The sequence below is a fragment of the Micromys minutus genome, assembly GCF_963924665.1.
Source record: "Micromys minutus genome assembly, chromosome: 8".
Taxonomy (NCBI): Eukaryota; Metazoa; Chordata; class Mammalia; order Rodentia; family Muridae; genus Micromys; species Micromys minutus.
The window spans coordinates 58,289,182-58,309,771 of record NC_137977.1 but is presented as its reverse complement, the minus strand read 5'-3'; the positions used below and the strand labels follow the sequence as shown (position 1 = coordinate 58,309,771).

At 44.0% G+C, this 20,590-nt stretch overlaps 1 protein-coding gene across 3 annotated transcripts; it reads left to right on the top strand.

Annotated features, from left to right (window-relative positions):
• The first annotated feature begins 288 nt into the window (after nt 1–288).
• On the top strand, nt 289–19,953 carry ELAC1 (elaC ribonuclease Z 1). 3 transcript variants are annotated; one of them, XM_080919834.1, is made up of 5 exons: nt 726–778; nt 2,010–2,133; nt 7,842–8,006; nt 12,705–13,169; nt 15,788–19,953. In XM_080919834.1, exons 3-5 carry the CDS (start codon nt 7,850–7,852, stop codon nt 16,252–16,254), a joined length of 1,089 nt encoding a protein of 362 aa, XP_080775960.1. In that variant the 5' UTR covers nt 726–778; nt 2,010–2,133; nt 7,842–7,849; the 3' UTR covers nt 16,255–19,953. The 3 variants fall into 3 exon arrangements, with proteins under 3 accessions (XP_080775961.1, XP_080775960.1, XP_080775959.1); XM_080919835.1 differs by lacking the exons at nt 726–778; nt 2,010–2,133 and adding an exon at nt 289–348; XM_080919833.1 differs by lacking the exons at nt 726–778; nt 2,010–2,133 and having other exon boundaries at nt 7,522–8,006.
• The last annotated feature ends 637 nt before the right edge of the window (nt 19,954–20,590 follow it).

Below are 20,590 nucleotides of genomic sequence, written 5' to 3'. Positions count from 1 at the left end.
AACACATCAGGACGCACACTCTTGTCTGGAAAACGGCGCATGAAAATCAAACCAAAGGCAGAAGAGTAAAGGTTTCCACTTTGGGGTCGGGAGCTCCAGCGGCACGCCTCGCAGCCAGCCCGTTACGGAGACCGAGCAGTGAGTGGGTGGGAACCCGCGACCCTCCTCCCCGCAGCCAGCCGGAGCGGGCGCCACCGAGCGCGGACCTCCCGCGCACCTCCGTGCGCCTAGAGCGGCCTCGCCGGACCGCGGGGCGGCGCACTTCCGGCTGCGCGTCGCCGCAAGCGCACTGCTGGGCCTCGGAGCCGGCCTGCGCCTCCCTCGGCTCCGGCGGGCCTCCGGGAGAGGGTGAGTGGGGCAGGACGCCCGAGGGGGGCGGGCGCGCTTCCTCGGAGCTCGGCGGAGCGGGCGCACAGGTCCCGGGAGCTCTCGACAGCGAGGACGCGCCGCGCGGTGCCCGGGGCTCGCGGCGGCCACAGGCCGGGCCACTCATTCTCGGGCCCACACAGCTCCGAAGCGAGGGGCAGCGGCGTCACTCGCCTGCACCCCTGGCCCGGCGCTGCCAACCTGGAAACGGAGGAGCGCCGGTCTCCACTAGTCCGCCCCGGGTGCTGTGGGATATCCCTGTGGTCAGCAGAGATTGTGATCAGCAGTCAGGCCCGAGGTGACAAGTGACAGCATTGTCAAGACTGAAATTGCGCACTATCTCGAACGTGGATCACGGGCTTGAGAAAGCGAGCAGCTGCTTTTTGTCCAAGAAGACAGGGATCCGAATGTGGTTTGCTCACTTTAAATTCCTAATTCCCCGTGCGATGCATGTCACAAAACACACACCGTTGCTTAAATAGTTGCTGTTTGCCAGCTGACCTGCTGGGAGTGTTTTGATTATTTAGTCTTAATTTTTTTAAGCCTTTTATTGAGGGAAAATTTCAAGCATACATGGAAAAAAAATTTCCAGTTCATGGTCAGGCTTGTTTGGCCCATCATCTTCTTCCCCGCTGTTGTTTTCAAGCAATTATGAAATGTACTACTCCATATGCTAAGTGGTTGTCTATAAGACACAATGGCTGTTTGTGAACATAAAATCATAATCAGTCGTTACCATTTCTTATTATTTAGTATCCAGCTAGTGTTTACATTCTCCCTGTTGTCTCTTCCCTTATCAAGTCAGAAACCAAACAAGCTACACAAACTTCAAACTGAGTAATATTTCTTTTCTCTTGCTCTCTGGATCCCCTCTTAGTTTTTTTTTAACCCCTTGTATTATACTAGCTGAAACACCAATTTGTGTGTCCTACACAATTTTTGCTACAGTTGACATTGCCTTTTCTAGCTCTGTGGAATTCTTTAATGGACTGGTACTTAGCTTTTTCTGGTCCTGGCCCTACTTTTTGGCAAGAAAACGTCACAGAAGCCAACTGTGTATTTCATACTGTATCATTGGGAGTTAAATAAGACCTTGTTCCTCTTTTGAACCTTTATAACAGGTAGCCAGATGATTGACCGAGAGAGAGGTGTCAGCCAACAGCTACATATTGTCACCTTGTGGCTATACCTAATGAAATAGTAGGTCTTGACAGTGATCATTAGGAGATGTTTACATCAGGAAAGGAGACTGAACCAGACCTGTTGGAAACTCCTCTTGCTACTTGGAGCTTCTGGAGCAGTGGGGGTCAATGTGGAGTGTAGATGAATCAAAGTTGCCCATGTGTTGAGAATTTGAAGCTTTGTGAATGCTCAGTTCCCATGTATTTACTGACATCTTTAATTCTGTATGTGTTTGACATTTCTCCTTCTGTCTGTTTGTTGTTTTGTTTTTTGTTTCAAGACAAAGCTTTTGGCCCTCAGACTCTCAGTTCCTCTGCTTTAGCCTCCGCCCCCACCCCTAACCCCTCCTCACCCCATGCTAGGACCTAAAGTATTCACCACCGCATCCATTTGAACAGTGTTACATGGCTTCTACACCACTCGCCACCTTAAGTTTATTGAGACAAGCTCTTTGCTCACAGATTGTCTAGCCTGGTTAACCAGTGAGTTCCAGGGATCTGCTTGTCTGCCCCTCCCCCAGGCCTAGGGTTGTATCGGCACCCCACCAGACCTGCATGTGAGCACTGCGAACTCCTCTTGAGACAGGTATGGTACTCAGCTGATACCGCTCTGTAACCTCTGCAATTTTTAATTTGGGTTTGTTTTTCTGAGATAGGTCCTTTCAGCCTTAGGTGACCTGGAGTATGTAGACCTGGTTGGTGTTGAATTTATAGAGATCTGCCTGCCTCTGACTTCTGAGAGCTGAGATAAACAAACAAACAAAAAAACCCCGCAAACCGACAACATTTTTTCTAAATGTTGACTAATAATTTCAGGTTGTGACCCTTTGGTTGTAGTTCTGTAACACGAAGTTCTTGTCTGTTTGTCTGTTTGCTCGGCTAGTTTGAGAGGATCTCATGTAGCTTAACCTGGCCTTAAAGTTGCTCTGGAGCTAAAGCTGGCTTGTTCTGATCTGTGATCGCCTAGGTCCTCCTGTGCCCATCTTCTGCGTGAGGGGGTCACATGTGTGCACCAGCCAGCGTGCTTCACTAAATAGTTCTTAAATGTGACTCGGTGTAAGAGTACAGGGGAAACGTACTCTCAGACTAAACACGTGCCTTACTCACAGGATTTCCTATGGTATTTCTAGGACAGGACCTAATCGCTGGTGCTTTAAAACTCCCTGGTTAATTCTGATATGTCCCATCCACTTGTCTAGATCCATTATTCATTAGGGATTGCAAAGTGATTAATAAAGTAGAAGTAGAAGATTCAGATGGAGAGAGTAGGAAATATTATCTGGGAATGGAACTGCCCATCCAGGAGCCCTGACTGGATACTTATTTCAGCTCTGATGACTTGGACTCATAGCTAAATTCTGGTGTGCACATCGTCTGTCTTTTGATTCATTTTTTTCTGTGAATTATAACATTGCTCTTGGCAAGACAGAGACATATTGAGAACAGCTCTTTCCCCAGTTCTGGCCAGAACGGGAAAGAAACCGATTCTCTTCATCAGTTCCTGCCAGTTTTCCAGTGGAGTGGCAAACATGGACCTTAGCTTCCAGTAACAAATACATTTTGTTCTTCCTTCTGTGTTTTACTAGCCTTTAAGTTAACTTCCTACTGTCTATCTCTTGGAAAGTACAAAGCAACAAGGAGGTGATTCAGCAAGCCTGTGTGCTTTATGTGCTCTAGTAACAGTGAAAAGGTAAGCGTGGTCTAGAGGCAGAAATGCACAGTAACTCATGGAAGGGATGCTAGCAGTAACCTGAACGCTTGGGTATAGATAAGTACCTTGTGTGAGAGGGGTGTGAAAGGCGGAGTGAATGGAGGAGCCCTCTCCCAAAAGGAAAAGGAAAACTAATGACGTGTAGTTAGAAAAGCATATCGGTCCCTTTGATACATTAAAACATCATCGCAGTTAAATATAAAGCAGAAATAAGTAAGACATTGTTCATTACAACAGAAAACAATCCAAAGGTTTAAGTTCGCAGGCATTCTCCTGTTCATCCTTCTGTTGTCCGAGAGACCCAGGAGGCCAGCCATACCAATAATGCGTTGTAGCCCTCACACCACACTGTGGTGTGCAAGTGTGGGGGCCTCGGGCCTGGTTCTAATGAGATTACACTGTGGCCAGTTATACTTTTCCTCATTGTTATTTTTTTCTCTGTATTCTTTTTTTTCAATTTTATTGGATATTCTCTGTATTTACATTTCAAATGTTATACCCCCCCCCACTCCTCTCCCTCCTTCCCTTTAACTTGCTTCCAAGAAGGTGCTCCCTCTTTCAATCACTCTCTCCACCTCAGCGCCTTGGCTGTTGATGGTGTTGTTCTTCCCATGGGGGTGCTCATTGTAATTCTTATATTTACAAATCACAGTGTTTATCACCTATAGAATAATACAGTTTAATAGAGTAATTAACATTAAACTAGTCATTTTCCTGTTGACATAATTGTAAATTGTTTCTATATTTTAGCTCACCCAAAAGCACCATAGTGAGAATTATTGTACAGAAAATTTTATTTCTATAGGCTAGATTTCAAAAAATGAGATTGCTTGGATTTGTAATTAACAGTATCATTACTGGTAATATTTATTGTTGTTATTTCCCACAGAGTAATAGCAATTTACCCCAACACCATTGTACTTTTTGGTTACACCCATTTCCCCATTTCCCCTCACCCCACCTAGCTTTGGCTAACATTGCTTGATTAGCATCTGTCAACTGATATGTGGTAAACTGAGTCTCTCTGTTTGCATTTCTCCTTGGGGGCTGCTGAGCACTTCCCACGCTTACTTGTATTTTGAATGTACTCTGTGATTTGGTATGTATCCTCTTTATTTTTCCTTATGTCAGTATTTTCATTAAATGCATTTCCATAAACTAAAAGTTAATATTTTATTTTACTTACTATTGTGTGTGTGTGTGTGTGTGTGTACACATGAGCTGGAAGGGACAGCTTGTGAGAGTTGATTCTCTCTTTTCACCGTGTGCATTCTGGGGATTGAACTCAAGTCCTCAGGCTGGGCTACAAGCTCCCTCACTCAATGAAGCACTTTTCGGCACCATATAGCCATTTTAAGAGGCTTTAATCTCTTAAAAACAATTTTTACTTTCTTTAATTGAAATTTGAGACTTTCACACACAAGAACTGTGTTTGCAGTATCTCTGCCCCTCCCCATCCCCCAATGTCACATTCATGACCTCTTTAGTACTGTCACTACACACTTACATACGAATGTATATGTGTATATATGACCTAATGAATCCATCCGTGTTGCTCATGTGTGCATGTTTAGGGTTGACCAGTTGGGACTGGATAAGTAGGGAATGGCAGAAGCCCCAGTAAGTAAAGTCCAGAGTAAATGTGCTGTTGACATGGCATGGCCACGCCACGGACCCTATGCTCAGACCCACAGGAAAATGGCAAAGCAGCTCAGAGAGAAGGCAGAGCTTTCCTCCAGAGTCCAAGAATGACTGTTGACTGTACAGAAGAGGTCCACTTTAGCAGCACCCCCTTTATGGCCTGAAGACGGCTCTGCAGAGGCAACAGTTACTGAGATTAGCTAGACTTGCCTCCTAGATCCAGCACTGCACCGTAAACCCTGCCTCCTTGTTCAGCTGTGTGCAACAGCTCTCTCTGGTCAGCTCTATATAATAAACTCCTGGGTTTGCCCATCAGAGAGCTCAGTCCACCGACTCCAGATATCTGTGTAAGTCTGCAGACATTTGTTTGTCTTTTGTTTCCTTGTCACCTCAGTCAGGTCTGCTCCTGGACCCATGCAGGATGTCGCAGATAAGCTTCCAGGTGGCTTGTCTCTAGAGAAAACTGGTTACCCGTCAGCACCTACTGACTAGCTCCTCATCTAGGGGTGGGACTGCTTGTTGCAGGGTGTGTTTAGGCGACCATACTGTTGAGATTTCCCTGTCATGTTTAGAAGGCTCTCCCCAGCAACAGGCACCCTCCTGGTCATCCAGCTCTTGCAGAAATGCTTCTGCTCCTTTTGACTTCTTCCCTCAGCCTGAGGGTTTGTAGATGCTTACCTTTTTTTTCTCCCTGTGATTTCACTGAGTTTTGGTACACAGACATTTCAAAATGCTATACCATGCAGTAGAAGAGTTTATTTTTAAATTTTAGAGCTTCTTGCCTTTGCAAGAAAGTCTTTCCGTTCCCTAAAGTTATATCAATATTCTCCTGATTTTCTCTCCTCGTGGTGGGGACAGAACCGGAACATCTTGCATGTTAGACAAAGGCTCACCTACTGAACTATATTTCCAGCACTAATATTGAAGACATATCTTTTCAGGGTGTTTTTGTTTTTGTAGTATTTAAATTTTTAACTCTCGTGGAACTGGTTATTCATAGGTTTCAGCTAGCCATCATTGTTGAATGTGACGCACCTCTCCCATCACAGACACAGATCAGAGGTGGCCCAGTGCCTAGATCTAGTGAGAACAGTGTCAGGGGCTGGCAGACACCTGCACATTCACTAGATTGCAGATCAGTGAAAGGAGATGGAGCCGCAGCTGGAGGTATACCTAAGGCAGAGCTCTTCTGGTCTGTGCATGAGACCCCATGTTCGGCCTTAGGACCTGGGGGGAGAAGGGCAAAGACAAACTAACTGACCGTGACCTCTGTCTTTGAATGAAACGTACCATTTGCATTGCTGTGAAATATCAACACTGTGACACAGCACCCTGGTCCTTCAGAAGGGTTCGATGTGGCCACCACTTGGCGAGCATGAGCAAATGCTCTGTCTTGTTTAGACCCTTAGCCAAAACTAAACCCAGGTGGGGCTTACTGTTTATTAGAATGTTTAAAAAGTGAATTAGTACAAAGTATGGAGACTTCTCATAGAGCCTCTCACCCTGTGTGTTCTCATTTTTTCCTGTACTAAGTAGCGTCAGTATGGTAAGTACTAAGAGTTATAAACAAATGCTACCTGTGGTAGGCTGGATTCCTGCTCATCCTCTGCACAAGCTGGGAAAACCCATCTGTCTTCCTCCCCCCAACCCTGTCCACTCAGAGAAAACTCCTCCAGGCAAACGTCATTTACTTCTTGTTTCCCAAAACTCAGAGTGCCCACCCGGGGTGTCAGTTTTTGACCATGGATGGACACCATCCCAGGTCCTATCTGGCCTCACTCTTCACCTAAGCTCTATAAACTACCCCCCCCCCCCCGCTTTAGCCTGGGTGCGGACTTCCCTGACCTCCACCTGTGGGATCAGTGAAATCTTGAGGGAGCTGTCTCTCAATAAAGCTGCCTTTATACTTCTGATGTGACTTCAGCTGCTTCATTTCATTGGTAAAGAAACCTATTAATTTGTTTTGTGCTGTGATTGTGTGTACCAATATATAATATTACTTTGCCTGTATATGTGGTGCTGGAGTCAAAGCCAGAGTTTTGTTCATTGCTATGTAAGCACTTTAGCCCAGATAATATTTCCATATAATGACATTTCTATACTGTGTCATATAGAATAGTTTTTCTTCCTTAAAATGTGCTTCCCCAAAGGGTGGTGGTAATAAACACTTTTAATCCCACTATCTGAGAGTCAGAGGCAGATGTAGCTCTGAGTTCCAGGCCATCCTGGTCTACAGAGCTAGTTCCAGTACATTCATGATTACACAGACAAACCCTGTCTTCAAAAAACAAAAACCAAAGGAAAAAATGGTTTTCCCCATTAATTCTTCTCTCCTTTGCAACACTGGCAAACCTTCATCGTTCTTCTTTCTCTGTAGTTTGCCATTTAGAGACTGTCATAGGGTTGGATTCAACTATAGTGTTTTACCTGTAATGCCAGGGATTAAGTCCCAGAGCCTTGTACATGCTAAGCACAGTACCACTGATCGTGTGTGTGTGTGTGTGTGTGTGTGTGTGTGTGTGTGTGTGTTGGGGAGGAGTCGGAGATTAGAGAACAACTTGGAAGTGATTCCATTTACCAATTCCAATGTGAATTCTAGGAATAAACTCAAGTTGTGAGACTTAGTGGCAAGTAGCTTTACCTCCAAACTCTGTGTGTGTTGCATAAGGTTTGGTGACTTGTAGTTTTAGCCAGTTAAGACCATGGCTGGAGGCATGGCTCAGTGGTAGAACCAGCACTATTTTAAACTACCAAACAAATTATTATTTCCACAGCAGGAGCAGGTATTGAAGGGATAGCTCCATGCAGAACACATGTTCAGCAAGCACAAAGATCTAGGTCCTGTCCCCAGCACCAACAATCAACCAACCGTAGTAAGTCTCACAGGAGCAGGCTCTTGGCCAGTGATTTTCTAATGACCCCCAGTGATGTCTCTGTTGCAGGGTGGAAGATGTCTATGGATGTGACCTTTCTTGGGACAGGAGCAGCATATCCATCGCCGACCCGGGGCGCCTCTGCAGTGGTCCTTCGGTGTGAGGGCGAGTGCTGGCTCTTCGACTGTGGGGAGGGAACACAGACCCAGCTTATGAAAAGCCAGCTTAAAGCAGGTTGGTGTGTATCCCGCTGGCTCTTGTTCAGTAAGAGGCCTGGAGCTGTATCCGCTTCATAACTAGAACTGTCTGGCAGACGTGGAAGAGTGTGCTTGCCGAATGTCATGGATACCTTTACTTGCTTTCACTCATCCTGTCAAGAGAAGGATTTACAGAGGCCGGGGACTGCGGGATGAGGAGAGATACAGCAGCTGTAGCAGATGGACCCCGCCCCAACAAGGGAGTGGTGCTCGCACTTGTCTCTGCCGGGAAATGATGTCCTGGGAGAATGCAAAGGGCAGTAGGTAGTCGGAAGGAGGATGCTTCCCCTTGCTCTTCTGGCAGCTGTCTCAGACGAGTTTGTCTAGGGGTTGCTGAGAGGAGAAAAATAATTCCTGGCCTGGGGAGAATTGAAGTCCAGTATGAGGGAATGGAGTAGGGAACCAGGACCAGAAGAACCTGGAGGGTGAATCCAGTAGTGAAAAGGCTCGGGCAGACCTGGGTAGTAGGCCCAGTTGTAGCTCAGGCTAAACCTTAGCAAGTCAGCCAGCTTAAATGTGTGTTTCTTGTCTCAAAGAACAGGGTTACAAACTCTGCCTAAAAGAAATGTTTTCAACCAGGCGTGTGGCACTTGCTGGGAATCCTAGCACTCAGGAAACAGAAAGGATTGTGAGGTAGAGGCTAGCCTGAGCTATATAGGGAAACCTTGTCTCAAAAAAGATTGCTGTCTGTCTGTCTGTCTGTCTGTCTGCTACATGACTGTTTCCATGTCATCACTTAAATCTTTAAAATAATTATTGTTAGCTTATCAATTATTACGTTTTCATCATTAAATCTATCTAAAAGGCTATTTTCTCAGAACCTCCTGGTTAAGCATCCTTTCCCCTACCCTAAGCATCTCTTTATGTATATTGATTTAATTAACTCAGTGTCATTGGTATCTGGAACTAAGTTACTGCTGCAGTTTGATGCACAGTCAGGTAAGTTTAGTGACTCTTCTGTAGCTGGTGGATGCCTAGTAAGCACTGTGAGCAGGCGGACATTAGGACCTCCCACTCTGGAGGTCTTGGTAAAGCAGAGCTGCTTGTCAGAGGGTGTGGCACTTGATATTTAAAGAAACATACTGCAGGGCCAGAGGCCAGCCATCAATCATGTAATGACAGAGGAAACAAGGAGGTGTTTTAAATATGGCATGAAAGAGGGGCACTAACTGTAGAGGACATGCTTAGGATGTGTCCAGCTCTCAGAGCAAAAGAAATGATTGTAAAGTGATTGCCAAGCGTTACAAAGCATGATCTTAACAATGCTAAAAACGTTAACTGGGACTCAGTAGTACTGTGTGGATTCAATTTGTGCACGGCCCAGGATTTAGCCCCAGCACTAAAAAAAAAAAGAAAACAATCATAACTGATTTACATATTCATGTCTGGCAAGACTGCCAATTGTTAGCGGTGCAGTAGGCAAAGTACGTATCTTAGTACATTGTATTTTCATGATTTTTATTTTGAGATGAGGTTTTGATGAGTTTCCCATTGGCATTCCTTGAATCTACCCAGTAGCCTAGGCAGGTCTTGAATTTGTGGTCTTCCTGACTCAGCTTTTTCAGTTGTTGGAATAATTGGCTTGTGCCACCAGGTCTGGCATTTTAAGTGTATGTGTGTGTACAAGCTAGAGCAGGAAGGAGAGAGGGAAGGAAAGGAAACACTGTGAGGCTGCTGTGTTGACACAGTCCTGTGAGCTCAGCACTTAGGAGGTGGAAGCAGGAGTGCAGGGTTTACCTTCTATGTCAAAGTCAAGCCTGAGCTACAAGCTGTTTGTCTCAAACAAATTTAACACAGTTTTATTGAAGAAAGTATAAATAAGAAAGCCCAAGTCTTCCTCTCATAGACACCTCCCACCTCCTATACCTCTCTGTTTCATTGGAGGCAGGGTTCCATGTAGTTCAGGTGACCTTGAACTTGCTGTGTAGCCCATGGCTATGAATATCAGTGTTTCTGCCTCTGCATCTCAAGTGCTAGGATTACAAACATGCACTGCTGCACCCAACTTTATGTAGAACTGGGGAGTGAACTGTGGGCTTTGTGAATGATAGGCAAACACTATCAACTGAGCAACATTCCTAGCTCCCATAGGTATATAATCTGTACATACAGATGTGATAAAGGTATGAATAAGTAGATAGAAATACGTGTAATTTACATAAATGGAACCACACTTTGACATTACCTGCTTTTGCCAGCCAAACAGTGCATATACACGCATGCGTGTGCGCGCGTGCACACACACACACACACACACACACACACACACACACGTGTGTATGTATATGTATATCTGTATATACACATACGCTATAGAGCAGTAGGTTTAATTTCATCATGATGTTCAACCAAGGATCGTTAGTGTTCTGCTCCTCTGGGCCGTGTTTCCCTACTGTTTCCTTCTTCCAAGAAGTAAGGAAGCGGTATGACTTTTGCTCTTTACCTGGTAGCTTCCTCATACCTTTCATAACTGTGGTTGCCATTCCTCATATCTCAAAGTCACGTTTCCCGAAAATGAAATGTCTGACTGCCTAGAAACTGGTAACGGTGGGAAGCAGTTTTTCTCTTTCTTTCTTTGCCTTGCTTGCTTTGGGTTCCCAGGCTGTTCGTGTTCAGCTTTGGCTTTGTTTTGCAGTATATAGTGAGAAGGCCCAAAATGTCTGATTTGGCAGTTTTGAGGCCAACGTGGGATCTGGACTTAGTGGCTGCTCTAGTTCTTTTGTCACTAGAGGCTTTGGATAATACTGACGGGCTGCCTGGAAAAGGGAAATGGGGAAATTTAAGAGACATCCTTTCATTTGAAGTTAAAATAAAGGTAAGAAAAAGCCTGGTGTAGCTTAGTGATTGGGGCTTGCCGAAGTGGGTGTGGCACCCTAGATACAATCCTCAGCACCACACAGAAATTACCAAACAAGACCTGAGGAAGAGAAAGAAAAAAGCAGTGTGTTAAAGAGTTATCTATAATGAGAGAAGAACCTCATGAAATTAGAGATCACCTCCTTGGGTCCCCAACCTCTGAGCCAGCCATTGTTCTTGGCCAGTACATTCTGGGAAGACTGCTGTCAGAGCAAACCACAGTGTGATAAACTGTTCTGTTCTTTTATGGTATCAATAAACTGCTCCTGTCCTTTGATGGTAGCGTGTAGTTCAGAAAGGTGGCCCTTGAGCCTATTCTACTGGAAATGTGCCGGTTGTGATTGCTACTTTCATAATGCCTGTAGTGCATCTCAGAAAATGCTTATGTGGTGCCCTGCCATTTACAGCAGTAAATTCAGTTTACCGTGAGCTAAATCAAGTTATAACTTAAGCCAGTGCGCACTGAAAAGGCTGTTGTGTAGCTTCAAACTGGAAACAAGGGCTGGGCCCATGGGCCCTCATATAGTGGTCAGGATCTGCCTTTACTCTTCATGCTGCTGGCCGGTGTCTCATGTGCTTGCCCTCCCTCTGTTCTTCCTTGTTCTCTTCTGCCTCCTCCTTTTTTTCTTTGTTCCTCAGTCCTTGTCCTGTTTGCCCTTCCCCCACATCCTCACTAGGACACACCTCTCCGCCTTGGTTGGTGAGTCCTTGCTCAGGAAGGAAATCCTAAGAGGCAGCTTTAGGGTTAGACCTGATCCATGATCCAGTCAGTTGGAGCCAGGAGAGCATTCCGTTGTGCTTTAGTTCCACATTTCTAGTCTCAGAGGGAACCGTGGGAGACGGTGGATCTGAAAGTTAAGTGAGTTATCTTGGTATACTATTAAATTTCATATTAAAAAGTAAGAATATATAGGAAAACATTTGGAAAGCTGTAAAACACCATAATTTGAAGATAGTTATGGAAAAAAAAATACTATCCTGTTTAAACCATCCAGTAAAGCTAGGCTTGGTAGTTCAAACCTATTATCCCATCATTTGGAAAGCTAAGACAGGACAGTTGCCACAAATTGAAGGTTGCCTGGATTACACAGTGATTTCCAGGCTAGCTTGGGCTATAGCACGAGATCCTGTCTCAAAGTAACCAAGTAGGACTGGGGAGATGTCTCAAGGGTAAGAGTCACACTGTGCAAGCATGAAGTCCTGAGTTCAAATCCACAGTATGCATGTAAAAACTGGGCATGGCTGCGTGGTACCTGTCGCCCTAGCATTCGTGGGTAGTCAAGGAGGCAGATCCTGGGAGCTTATTGGTCAGTCAGCCTAGACAAAATGGCGAGCTTCTGGTTTAGGAGAGACTCTGTTTCAAGGTACTAAAGTAGAGAGCAATAGAGTAAGACATCCAATCTCCTCCTCTGCTCTCTGCACGCATGTGTGTCCCACATACTCATGCACATAGACTACTCACAGCACTATGTGCACCTCTCCCCCACACGTGTACACAGAACCAATCAATCTACCAAATAATAAAGCCTGTTTCTCTCTTTTCTGTAGTCATGCAGCAAAATGGATCAGTAAGTTTATAGTAACATACCGAATATATCATTTCAGTTAACTCCTCTTTAAAAGTTGTTAGGCTTGTTTTAAATTCCTTGTCTGTGGGACTGAGAATGTTCCTCAGGGCAGTGCAGTAGTAGAACGACCGTCTAGTCTGCACGAAGTGAATCTCCAGCATGGGGTTGACGGTGGGGATGCTCAGTAAAATAGTTGTCTTGGTTTTTAATTTTGAGAACATTCCTAATATATTCCTCACCTCAATCAAAAGGGAGAATTACCAAGATCTTCATCACACATCTCCATGGAGACCACTTCTTTGGCCTTCCGGGCCTCCTCTGTACCATCAGCCTGCAGAGTGGCTCCGTGGTCACCAGGCAGCCTATTGAAATCTACGGCCCCGCTGGGCTTCGGGACTTCATCTGGAGAACCATGGAGCTCTCTCACACAGAGTTGGTTTTCCCTTATGTGGTTCATGAGCTAGTTCCTACATCGGACCAGTGTCCTGCGGAAGAATTGAGAGAATTTGCACATATGGATGACGCAGACAACTCTCCCAAAGGACAAGGACGAACTATCTTGCTAGATGCAGAAGAAAACTCATACTGTCTGGTTGATGACGATCAGTTTGTGGTAAAAGCATTCCGCCTCTTTCATAGAATTCCATCCTTTGGCTTTTCAGTTGTGGAAAAGAAGCGTGCTGGTAAACTCAATGCACAGAAGCTGAGAGATCTCGGTAAGCACACCTTCCTTCTATTTACCTGAGCGTCCAAGGGGAAGCCACTGAGGGGTTCAGGGGATCCTGTTTCCTGTGCTCATAGGAAACACTTACTTCCTTGGCCCAAAGATGCTGTTCAGAACAAAACTCAAATATATAATCTATTTGAATATTTTCCTGTTAGCTCCCTGGATTCACATTTCTTTTTCCTTTTTGTCTGCACTGACAGTTGACTCTAGGATGCGCACTAAGCAAGCACTGTCTACCACTGAGCTCTCTCCACCTCTTTTACTATTTTTTTAAACCTGATACAAGTTGTCCAAGGTGGTTTTGAATGTGCGATCGTTCTGAGAAGCTGGGATACAGACTGTATGACCAGGCCCAGCTCTGTCTTAGTTGACAAAGTGGCTTGAATTGGGATAAGTCCATGATTTTTTTTTAAAGATTTATTTATTTATTTTATGTATGTGAGTACACTGTCGCTGTCTTCAGACACACCAGAAGAGGGCATCAGATCTCATTACAGATGGTTGTGAGCCACCATGTGGTTGTGGGAATCGAACTCAAGACCTGTGGATGAGCAGCTCTTAACTATTGAGCCATCTCTCCAACCCCATGACTTATTTTTGAACTTTCCTTTTGCTGTGCTTTGGCCATGGCCTCCCATGTGTTCCACCACTAAGTTACTGCCCAACTTCTTGTTTCATTTTTGAAGTTACTTTTAAAATCTATTTCTGTTTTTATTTTTGTCTAATTCAGGGTTTCACTCCGTAACTCTGCCTAGCCTACAACTCACTGTATAACTCAAATTCAAACTCATGATCCTCCAGCCTCTGCCTCAAGATTGGTTGGAATTTGAAGTGTGCACAGTTCTGACGTGTTTTAAATAACATCTTTGTGTGAGGTGTCTGTGTGTCCTCTCACACATGTGCATGCAGAGGCCAGGTGTCTCCTTCCTTTTTGACACAGGGTCTCTCACTGAACTTGAGCTCATTGTTTGGTCTTGGCTGACTACTCAGCAGGCCCCTAGGAGCCACCTGTTTCTGTTCCCCAATGCTGAGGTTACAGATGCAAGCACCACCCCCGCTTTTCACATGGGTGCTGGGATTGGAACTTGGGGCCTCTTGATTACTCAGCAAGCACTTTACCCACCAAGCCATCTTCTTGGTTCTTCAATGACATCTTCAGTGTAAAGATTTTTGCCGTAGGTCTTTATCTTACAATAGCAGCCAACTACGTCAAGAGTTTCTTTTCTGTTTACGTTGCCTTCTCATTTACTCTGGATGAAGTTAACTTGGTATTCACAACACTGCACCTTAACCAGTTTTACATACAATGATTCATCATAGTGGGGTGGTAACACACAAAGATGCCTCTGAAGAAATGGAGGCCAGGTCTGTCCCACTTCTTGTCCCAGCACTACACTCGCCTGCTATGGATATATATATATCTCACTGTTGGAAGAATGGTGGTGGTTCTGTTTAATTTTCAGGTATGCAGTATGTTCCCCAACTAAGACAGTATACTGTTCTATATAATGACAAAAAGTGATGAGGCCTAAGATGTTTTTTGCTATCTAAATACTGTCTAAATACTGTTATACTTAGACACTTTAAACATGATCTCTATTGGAAATGTTGATCACATATTTGCTTGTAAGAATTATCCACAGCACTGATCTATACTAAGATAACACCAAGGCTTGAAAATCCGGTGTTACTACCATCCACCAACATGACTAAGTTTGTCCAATTGCCTTAAATATTCCTTGGCCTTATTTGTGTGTGTGTGTGTGTGTGTGTGTGTGTGTGTGTGTGTGTGTGTGTGTGTGTTTGCCATAGTGTGCAGACAGAGGTCAGAAGACAGCATTTGGGAGTCAGTTCTCTTCCTACCATGTGGGTCTCAGGGATCGAAGGAGGCTGTCAGACTTGGCTGCACATGTCTTAACCAGCTGCCATCTCCTTACCCAAACATACAACCCCATTAGTCTTCTCTTAACACATTCCTTCCTCAGTCAGTTCATAGACATTTGTTCTGACTGGAGATAGTGATTATATAATTGTTTACATTTATTCTTTGACATATGATAAATAATGGATCCTCAAAAATTGTTATTTCTATGCAAAGCAGAAAAACCAAGCTGGTGTCTTGAGTGTAGTAAGGCCTAAGTGTTACTTCAGAGCTTAAAAGTGAGCTTACATGTGTGCTTGGGAAAGGTTTCATGCACAAAGCTATTGTCAATAACAGTAGTCAACACGGAACTTTTAAATGTCCCACATCACCATTGTCTACAAGTAGTAAAACATTTCTTTCCATTTTGAAAATTATTGGATGCCTTTAAGTTTTTAGAAAATGTATGTGTATGGGGGTTTTGTCTGCATTATCTCTGTGCACCGTGTATATATCTGTCACCCTCAGAAACCCTGGAACTGCAGTTGCATACATTTGTGAGTTACCATTAAGGTGCTGGGAACTGAATCCAGATCCTCTGGAAGAGCAGCAAGTGCTGTTAACTGCTGAGCCATCTCTCTCCAGGCTCCCAGATGCTATTTGCTCTTGCTATAAGCTGTTGAAGTTGTCTCTTTGCAAATCATAATTCTATACCCTTGATATAATGTTATCCATTTTATCATCAGGTGTGCCACCAGGTCCTGCCTATGGGAAGCTGAAAAATGGAATTTCTGTTGTTTTGGATAATGGAGTTACAATCTCTCCCCAAGATGTCTTAAAAAAGCCTATGGTTGGAAGAAAAATCTGCATCCTCGGTGACTGTTCTGGGGTTGTGGGGGATGGGGGAGTGAAGCTGTGCTTTGAAGCAGACCTGTTGATCCATGAGGCGACTCTGGATGACTCCCAGATGGACAAGGCGAAAGAGCATGGCCATAGCACACCACAGATGGCAGCCACATTTGCAAAGCTGTGCCGTGCAAAGAGGCTGGTTCTGACTCACTTCAGTCAGAGGTATAAACCAACCACCTTAGCTAGAGAAGGTGAGACGGACGGCATCGCAGAGCTGAAAAAGCAAGCTGAGTCTGTGTTAGAGCTCCAGGAAGTGACTCTAGCAGAAGATTTTATGGTGATTGGCATTCCCATCAAGAAGTGAAACCCGCGCTCCTGAATGCATAAATGTGAACGTGGTCTGGATGTAGTACAGACCTGCACTACAGAGTATTTGTTGGTGGTTGTGAGTGATTTTTCTTTTCTTAAAATTACTTTGGCTCTAGAGATGGAGCTTTAACCCTAAAGGTGGAGCTGGATTGCTGAGCCAACTCAGTAGTGAGAGGAACAAGATTTTAAATAATGAGTAATTTTTAAAAGATAAAAAATTTAAATGATTTAAATTTAAAATTTTAAATATGAAAAATCCTTAAAGTGCAGATGTGACAAAATAATCCATTGTTCCGGGGTATTTATTTTGTGGCTATTGCTACAGGCAGAGTTCAACACTCCGTGCAGTGTTGTACTTAGCTTTGCCCAGCTTAGTTGCCATTATTGGCAAAGTATATAGGACTGGGTCCTCTTGGCTAAAACAACGGTAGCAGAATTGGTATAGAATCTATGTTCCTAACGGAGATAAGCGTATGGGGCAATACACACGCAGTATCGATTACATGGTGGTGGTTTCACTGGAATAGTCAGTGCAGGTTTAGCATTTTCTTCCACATTCTGGTTTCTTTTAACACATGGTCCTGTGTAGACTACTAAGCCTTAGATATGATGGAGCTGTTGTTTTCATCGCAGTGACGGAGGTGAGATGGTGACAGCACAGTAGTTTAGTCCGTGGGAGTCAGGAATGCCATGTATGCTGTGCAGTTTGTGTTATTCTTACAAAATAATTACCTCAAAGTGCTAGGCCTGTTCAGAGACACAGAGTAAAACTTCTATTTCCAATGTGAATATGCTCTGCCAAAGTTAATGATGTACTGGGTTGGATTAGTGGGTAAACCAAATCCTCCAATAGGAGGTAAAGGATATGTATGTTAGAATTAGATACCACACCAGGCATTATTCGGAAAAATGAGTCATCAAGTGACTCTTATAGATTTGGAGGGAGCCAGTCACCTACACTCCAGGGAGAGTCTGCCTCAGGCCTAGTGGTCCTGGAGCTGCCGTGTGAGTTGAGTGTGAAGTTGGATAAAAAAACTGCTGCCTCTGCATCCAGAGACTAAGTTAGGAGGTCAGAGTGGACCTGACATTGCCAAGCTGCCTGTGTGATTCTGAAAGACGTGGGTACTGAACTAGGAGAAAAAATTGTTCTTTTTTCTATGTACTTAAATTCAGGGTATATATATTTTATAGATTCTTATATATATGTTTGTGTATTATATACTTTATGCATGCATATTTTTACATGAAGGCTGATCTCCCTCCACTATTTTCCTAAAGCAAAATAAAGATATTTTATTGGATAAACAAAAGCTAGGAGTTTATTATCAGAAAATCCTCTAAGAAATTCTGAGGCATTATTTTGGCACAATAAAATAATGGCGGAAGGTTGAAAAAGCATGTGGTGCTGTGGAGATGCTGACTGCAGGACCCACGTTCTCATTAGTGTCTCTGCAGCAACAGATAGTCTCTCAGTGCGAGACTTAATGTGCTTTTAGAGCTGTATTGTTTAATAACGTCTCTATCCTGGAGCACTGAGGTCATTCTGTGAGCAGAAGTCAAAGTGACACATGGTTCTTGTGTTCAAATCTCTATCTCTGAGTAGTTCTTTCTTTCTAGTTCTCTTTGTGCTAGAGAACATCTTAGTTAGGCATGGTAGCACAATCCTGTTTCCTTGATGTTTGCAAGGCTGAGGCAGGAAAGTATGAACCTGGGCTACATAGTAGAACTTTATCTTAGAAAAAAGACAGAAAAAATAAATCTGACTTGTAACATATTTCATGTTCGTTTCCATTCACCACCACACAGGAGTGGCCTGCTTTATTGCTCTACTCTCCTGAAGATGTGACTTCATCAGTAAAAACTAAGTCCTACCCTCTCTTTCATCTCTCCCTGTTTTTAACAAGGTCTCACTGTGTCGCCCAAACTGCCTGAAGCTTAAAGTACTCCTGCTTGAGAGCTGGGGTTATAAACCTGTGTTTATAACCTGCCCATAATGTTTTGAATATTTCTTTCCCAAGAAAATTTTATTATTTTTAGCCTGGTGGTAGAGTACTTGCTTAGTTTTGGTTTGTAGTATAAAAAGAAAAGATGATTTTTGCCTCCTAGTGCAAATATCTTTATTATGCCTTTAAGTCAGATAATTCAACTCTTTTTTTTCTCTGTGTATTTTGCTACTTTTTCCTTTTATTAATGAAATGAAGTAAGAATCCTCCTTCTAATGTGTGTCTCACAAATGGACAGTGATGGTACTTTATCTCACCAAGGTGTGTGCTTATAGTGAGATTACCACATCTGTCTTTACTGCTGGATCTGAGGGCTAGTGAAATGGGGACTAATAGGAGTATTGACCCCCTTCTTTTTCTTCCTTTTTCCTTTGAGATTGGGGTCTCATTAGCCCAGTCTAATCTTGAACTTGCCATGTAGCCAAGGATGACCTCGAATTTGTGATGCTTCTGCCTCCACCTCCAGTATGATGAGGTAACCGTCTGTGTCACCATGCTAGGTCTGTACAGTACTGAGGATGGAGTCCACACTAGGCTTATGTGGTGCTGAGGTTGGAGCCCAGGACTCTGCCTGCCGAGCATCCCAGAGCTTGAGTATGTGGGGCCTTTGTTTGGTTTGTTTTTTTACGGATACTAAAAAGGGAGCATTGGCTACAACTTTGAATATTCTTTCTTGACAGAGAACTAAGGCTAAGGGGAGACTGGATAATAGTATGTGATTTTTCTTTTCTTCTGTGTGCAAAGCCAAAAAACAACTATTTAAGCACATTATGTTTTAAAAAGCAGAAGTGTCTGGGGATGTAGCTCAGGGGTAGAACAGTGGTTAGCCTGGGCAAGGTCCCAAGCTTGATCCCCAGTGTCACCACGTGATCCCCTCTAGAAAACCAGGGGGAAGAGAGGGAACATGACTGGAGTGGATTCTGAACAAGAATACATGCAAATGTAATAATGAAACTCTGTCTGTACAGTTAGTGTGTACTAATTTTTTAAGTGAAGAAAGGAGCCTTGGAAGAAGGGGCAAGAAGTTTGGGGAGGCAAGACAGGTTGCCATTCCTGTGGTGGCTTATGAATCACTAATGTAGTGGGTGTTCTGACGAGGTACATGTATATACCCATTTAGTACAGTAGTGATGTCATGGCAACCCATACAGATAGCACTCCTCTGGATAACGGCTCATTTCCACATAGACACCCCAGGTAGCTGACAGTCCAAGTCTTTGTAATATTCCTGTTCATCATCTGTACTGCAGCCAGAGTGGGTGTGTTTCCCAAAATGTACATTTTACCATCTCTCCCTGGCTTGAAACTTGGTAGTGGTCTGGTTTTATCTCCTCTCTAAGCTAATCTTCTCTCCAGTGATACTCAAGTTTGCAGCCCCAGCCTCAAGGTCTTCTGGTGTCACAGAGCCTTCCAGTGGCCTGCTTCCTTCTCCTGAAATGGCATTCGTCATTCCCCGGATCAACCTAGTGAACCTTTGCATCTTAGCTTAGCTTTCAGGCCTCATGGAAGTCTGCCTGCCCAGCTCCTGCTAGGTAGTGTACTTTCTCAGCCCCTCAACCCATCTTCCTGACACTTGTGGGTCACAGCTTCATTTTGCCTCTGTATGTGATGCCTCTCCTCCACAGCAGCTCTGTAAGCCACACAAGGGCAGAGCTCTGTCTGCTTCTGCCCTTTATGTCTAACTCAGTGCCTGGAACATCAAAAGCATTCAATAAAAAGTGTTGGTTGGATCATATTTTCTTGTCCTGTGATTTTGTTAATATTTAGTACTTTGTTATCTAACGGATGTTTCTTCCTGATTAATGTTAAAAGCACACAGAATGCACAGATCTAATCTCTGACACACAGGAGTCAGAGCAGAACGCCTGCCTATGATTTCAGTGGTCGAATCCTCATAAATAACAGTTTGAAACTTTAGTTTTGTGCTCTAAGATATAGAAACAAGACTCTAGAGTCTGGGAAAAGATTAGAAAGACTTTCTCTACCTAAGAAGTTGGATACTGTCTTCGGTTGTGTACAAAGGTATTAGAGCACAGGAAGAAAGGGGAAAGGGCTAAGCCCTAGGCGAGTCTGGAGACTTACACAGGGTAGAGAGTGGTCTGTGAGCCCCATCAGTTGGTTTTTGTTGTTGTTTTGTTTTAGGAAACAAGAAAATAATTTATTCTGAGCCACCTGAGGGGTTATAACCTGCCAATACTGATACAATTACCCTGAATAGTGTGTTTTATCTCTAGCCTTGTTGCTCAAAAGTAAACCCTAAACTTTTGAGTCTGCTGGGTTCATGTTCAGAGGATTCCTTCCCAATGCTGCACAGCACTAACTAGAGAG